The sequence below is a fragment of the Ipomoea triloba genome, chromosome 3 (assembly GCF_003576645.1).
Source record: "Ipomoea triloba cultivar NCNSP0323 chromosome 3, ASM357664v1".
Taxonomy (NCBI): Eukaryota; Viridiplantae; Streptophyta; class Magnoliopsida; order Solanales; family Convolvulaceae; genus Ipomoea; species Ipomoea triloba.
Window position 1 is genome coordinate 29,140,300 of NC_044918.1, and position 6,062 is coordinate 29,146,361.

Genomic DNA, 6,062 nt, shown 5'->3' on the forward strand with positions numbered 1-6,062 from the left:
TTTTTTTTTTTTTTTTTTTTTTTTTTCCCAAAGGGGGGGGGGGGGGGATACAAAAACGTTAGGCACACTCTTCGCTAGTCTTGGAATTGCCTATCATCAATCCCGTGCTTATAGACATGAGCAAAATGTTAGGGAGATACAAAAACGTTAGGCACACTCTTCGCTAGTCTTGGAATTGCCTATCATCGATCTCATGCTTATAGACATGAGCAAAATGGGCATGTTGGAAGATGCCATAGGCATATTGTCGAAACCGGTCTCATGTTACTTGCCCAAGCCTTTGTACCCCCTAGATTCTGGGCTTATTCTTATTAAACTGTAGTTTTCTAATCAATCGTATGCCCTCCACAACATTAAACAACCTGAGCCCTTATAGCATACTTTACAAAAGAAATCTTGACTACTCATTCCTCTGTGTATTTGGTTGTCTTTGTTTAACCTATTTTCGTATTTACAATAGACATAAAATAGAGTTTCATTCTGCCTCGTCTGTCTTTTTCAGGTTCCTAATTCATTTAGAGGATATCATTGTCTGAATCTCAATACTAGAAAAATTCTTACTGTTTGCAATGTTCGATTTGATGAGAATATTTTTCCTTTTGCAGCTACAAAGTCTCCACATGGTACTTACTCATGCTTGTGATGCAATGCCATGTGCTATCGTCAACACACAAAGGGAAACAACTTGTCAAAAAATCGACACGAGTGTATCGCCAACGTGTCGCAGATCTAGAAGGGGACACGACCATGACACGCCAATGGCATGGTCGTGTCCCCAATCTCCCCTCCCCCTGGAAATTTTTCTTCATGATCACCCTCCAGCTATTCCTTCTAAGCCTGAGTGACGTCGACCACCACGCTCAACTCAACGTACACATCCTATGGTCCTCCGACACATGACTCGTGAATCTATAGGTAACAAAGCTATAATTGTATATTTTCATGTATAGATGACTCTGGACCCACATGCCATTCCTAGGCCGTAAAGAGACCCGAATAACGAACAACAATAGACGAAGAATTTTGCTCTCGTTCACAACAATACTTGGAAGTTGGTTCCACATGAACGAGATATGAACGTCATTGGATGCAAATGGGTTTTTAGAATCAAGAAAAAAGTTAATGGGCAATTGAACGATATAAAGTCAAACTTGTTGCAAAAGAATTCAATCAAGTTGAAGGAGAAGATTATTTTGACACTTTCAGTCTGGTGGTCAAACCAATTACAAATTGATTATTTTGACGATTTTGAAATTTCATGGAATAAAAAAAAAAGATATTCAAAATTTAAATCCACGTACTAGTTAGACTGAACCAAAAGTTCAAAAGATAATGAATATGTAAATTTTAGCAAATAATCTACCATGCATATATATTAATCGTAAAGGGTGACTAGATCTCATATACCTTCCCGAACTTGGACCGAATATATATACCGATGTTCCTTAATGTAAGAAGTGTGGGAGACCTAACGGTGTAAAAGATAAGAATCCATAGAAGCTAAATATATTAAAGACACTTAACTTTGTTACTATTGAAATCTCCTAAAGACACTTAACTTTGTTACTATTGAAATCTCCTAAAAAATTTTGACTCTTGAAGACATTCGTCTACAAGGTGAAAAAACCCTTTTTTTTAGTACTACTTGCCTCCACTATGGCTCGAACTCACCCCCTTCTATATGGGTGTAACCGGGTTCCACTAGACCACAAGTTCATTGGCAATTACTAAAGATAATTGGTGCTTCAGAACTACTTTTTGTGTGTGCGCTTTCCTTTTCTTTTTCGTCGAATCAATACTAAACGACAGACGGTAAAAAATGCTACTCTCGAAAGAAATTCTTAGCATTTTCTGTATTCATAGCAACATTGAACATTATTCGGAAGACTCACAAGAATATAAGAATGGGGAAAACGTCAAGAAAATTAAATATTTGCATTGATTTATAAATGCTACACATGGAAATAAATAAGCAATTGAAAACAATGATAAAAGCCTCGTGATGTCCATTGTTATTGCGGGTCCCACCCTCTCTAAAGAAATAGACAAAGCTTTAGCCATTGAAAATTTAGAAAGTAAACCATCATCCCTCCCGTATATATCATCAACATCAACTATGACATGGCTGACCCCCCAAATTTTAACACACTTCCTTATCTTCTACGTAAAACATTGATCATGAGTATTAATTCACCACATATAATAACTAATAATGAAGTGTTATGATGCATATGATATTAGGCAAAAACATGTATGAGATCAGAATCATTATCGATGAAACAGGTCGGATTCTAAACAATGGAGTGTGTAAATATCACAATTACAACTATAAATTTATACTCCGTAATATTATATTTATCATTAGAGTAAACTCATTTGTTGGATTTTTTAAAAAGTTTTTGTCAGTCCACTAAGAATAGTATTATAATTTCTATCATAAGTAACAAACAACTATATATATATGCTAGATTCGACCCGTCTCACGAATTAATATCCATGAAACGGTCTCACACAAGTGTGACTCATAATATTACGGTATCATAAATTATATTTATCGATGAAAATTGTACTAAATAAATTTTCTATTTTATTTTATCTTATTATTCATGTTTATTAATATTCATTAGTCAAACTCTTTTTTTTTTATCTTCTTTAACATTTTAAAAATAATTTTAGAACTTAGTTTTTTTTTTTGTGTGTGTAATTACTCTATAAATGTTAAATATGTAAATTTTATAGGCTAATACTAAATTAAATATTAAAATAAAAAATTAGATTGTAAAAAATAACAAGAGTCAAGTGTCATTAACTAAACCAGAAACATAGAATATAAAAATATAAAATAAAGAAGTAAAGTTTTATCAACACAATATTTACTCACAATACTGTAAAATTTCTTGATAATTAAGTTTACATTACAAATCTCAAACACTAATGATTTCCAACGTAACTATGACAAAATTCTCCTCATTTTTCAAGCGTCTATGGTATGTACAACTATAGCCAACATGGAAAATTAAGGCAATTAAAACCATTAGCCAAATTCTGCTTAGAAAATTAAACTAATCTTTAACAGAATAACTAATGCTAGGCTCACTCCTTTGATAGAATAAGATAAGAGCAGGTGTTGCATTCACTATTCTTCTCCCAAAAGGTTGAATCTCTAATCCCAAAAACTTCACATCCCGACCTGACAAAACATTGGAAGGATATAAATCCCGGTGACTCATTGATTCAGCAGACAAGGCTATGCTGGTGAGCAAAAGAGATCTGCCCGCTTTGGGCATGATCTCACACACACACAAGAGTGCGAAAATAACATGGTAATATATTTCATAACTAGTAAAAAGTTAGGAAAATAACACTTTTACCTCTCTTGAATTATTTCACTTTTGTAAATTTAGTCCATGTTAATTGATTTAAGCAGACTTAGTCCCTTAATTGTCCATTATGTTACACTTTCTGTCACCGGTATTATATATATAATTATCAAACTTCATTAACAACCTCTTTTTTATGATGTTATTTTTGTTATTTAGAATCAATATTCATCGTTAAAGTCTCATTCTTTCTATGTGAACGTCATTTTTTAACCGTGAATATTGATTCTAAAGGATAAAAATAACATCATATGTTAATAAATTTAATAATTATCTAATACTAGAGACTAAAAGTGCAACATTATAAACAATTAAAGACTAAATTTGTTTAAATTAATTTACAAGGGCCAAAATTTAAAAGTGAAACAATTCAGGGCTCAAGTATTATTTTTTTCCCGTAAAAATTTTATATTTCAAGGTAAAAAAAAAAAAAAAAAGAAGTTTTATTTTCAAGTAGGACACTGTAAAAAAACATTTAAATATTAAATATTTGGCACAGTACGATATTTTACTGAATTAATATTTTAATTTGGATTTGGCCAATAGTTAAAGCTGCCTGCATTCACCTGAAATCATTGGCGATACGCATGCTCGTTAAGCGTGGGATATGCAGTCAAAAGACGACGTCGTTACGGCCACACTCGCATGATCTTTGCAACTCAACATCTTTATGAAATCCCACGAAGATTTCCGTTCATTCCTCATCGACGGCGAGTTCCGGCCTGTTTCCGACGAGCTCCGGTCATCAATGTGAAACATTGGGCTAACAGTCCGGCGGACTTGCCGGTTCTTGATATCCTGGAGATCCATCTCCGGTGGGAACTTTACAAGCCCAAACATCAAAGCATACCATCTCGGCTTCTGCGGTTTTAGCCCAGCCGCCGGCGAAACATTATCGGGCTTCGACGAGCTCCGATCAAGCTCCGACGAACACAAACTCGGAGTCCGACGAAGCTTCTTGTAATCCAAAGATCGGCTGCTCCTCGGGAGCTGCCATCTGCCACTCTTTGACCCGTTTCGAGGAATCGACGACAAAGACTCGCATCTCCGGCCATGGAAGCTCTGCAATTTCCGGCCGTCTCCATCGGCACTTCTCTGGGCTTGACCCTTCAAAGCCATGACTTTGCCGCAGAAAATTATTTCTTCAGCATGGGATGTCTCTGACTCGGATGTGAAATCGCTGAAGAACTCAAAAAGGTCGACGACGGGATCAGAGGGCAATCGGCGATCATGGATTCCGCCGTCGTTCTCCGCCGCATCGGTGTTCGCTGTTGGGAAATTGTTAAGGGAGATTGTCTCGAGTTCTTCTTCTTCTTCTTGGAAATTATGCTTGTCACTTTCATCCATTTTTAGAGAAAAATAAGAGAGGGGGAAAGAAAGGATGGCAGGCAGTAGGTGTGAGAGAGGAATTGATTCATTGAATTATAGGAAACATAGATATAGACGTAGGAAATTGTTTTAGGAGCATCACACGCATGATCAAATGGTTGTACGGCACTTTTTTTTAGTCAAAAATTTGTGTGAGAGATGCGTCTAAGTTATAAATAATTAGCTGTGTAAATTGTAAGCATATAACCAAATTAGACTAACCTCCAGCCATAGTTGTCTTTAGAATTGCCTTTGTATGATATTGTTGTATGTGTTGATAGTGATAGTATTCCAGCAGAGTGTCTGGTAGAATGGCTCCCACTTGTCTCAGGTTCAATATAGATGGTGTATGAAGTAGTAACCTGAGCAGTGGGGACCTCTGGCTTATATACCTATAGAACCATCAATATAGGTAATTGTAACGGTTTCCGTTACTTGGAACCACATAATGACTATTTGAAAGCCATCATTACTTGCACCATTAATTTCCCTTAATAGAAATGTTACATTCTCCCACTTGGTGCAAGTACAAACTCAAAGAAAACAAAGAAACATGAACTATAGAGATACGTCCTCTTAAGGTGAGTAGCATCTACTATAATCACAATGTAACTTGTTCTCTAAGCATTTTTGTGGTAAACAAACTTAATGGATAAACCTTATGTTTATTCCAGGTCCGAATATATTTTCTCAACAAAATGTGTGCACAATATATTAACGAGAAAATATCTGAATGCTTTAAGAATTTCATATAACAATAACTGTATGTATACAAACTTTACAAAGTGGGCGCAAGTCCCATTTTCTCAACAAAATTCCTAAACTTGAATGGTGTCATGCCTTTAGTTAGGGGATCAGCAATCATCAACTCAGTGCTTATGTGCTCAATGACCACTTTCTTATCTTTAACACGTTCCCTTATGGCTAAGTACTTGGTGTCGATATGCTTGCTTCGACTCCCACTCTTATTGTTCTTAGCCAGGAAAACCGCAGCTGAGTTGTCACAATAAACCTTTAACGGCTTAGAAATAGAATCCATAATTCTAAGCCCTGAAATGAAATTCTTAAGCCATACACCTTGAGATGTAGCCTCAAAACAAGAAACGAACTCGGCTTCCATGGTTGAAGTGGTGACAAGGGTTTGTTTAACACTTCTCCATGAAATAGCTCCACCGGCCATAAGGAAAATGTTTCCCGAAGTTGATTTCCGAGAATCAACGCAACCGGCAAAGTCCGAGTCAGAGTACCCAACAATGCCCAATGTGTTCATTTTCCTGAACACAAGCTTATAATCCTTAGTACCTTTGAGATACC

General features: G+C 35.9%; 1 protein-coding gene across 1 annotated transcript; it reads right to left on the bottom strand.

The window, feature by feature from the left end:
• Positions 1 to 2,856: 2,856 nt before the first annotated feature.
• Positions 2,857 to 4,788, bottom strand: LOC116012541. The gene is made up of 2 exons (XM_031252101.1): positions 3,947 to 4,788; positions 2,857 to 3,190 (listed from the first exon to the last, which is right to left on the bottom strand). Exon 1 carries the CDS (start codon positions 4,725 to 4,727, stop codon positions 3,975 to 3,977), a length of 753 nt encoding a protein of 250 aa, XP_031107961.1. The 5' UTR covers positions 4,728 to 4,788; the 3' UTR covers positions 2,857 to 3,190; positions 3,947 to 3,974.
• Between the last annotated feature and the right edge of the window lie 1,274 nt (positions 4,789 to 6,062).

Coding starts and splice junctions, on each gene's coding strand:
- LOC116012541 (XM_031252101.1), bottom strand. CDS start 4,727: ATGGATGAAAGTGACAAGCATAATTTCCAAGAAGAAGAAGAAGAACTC.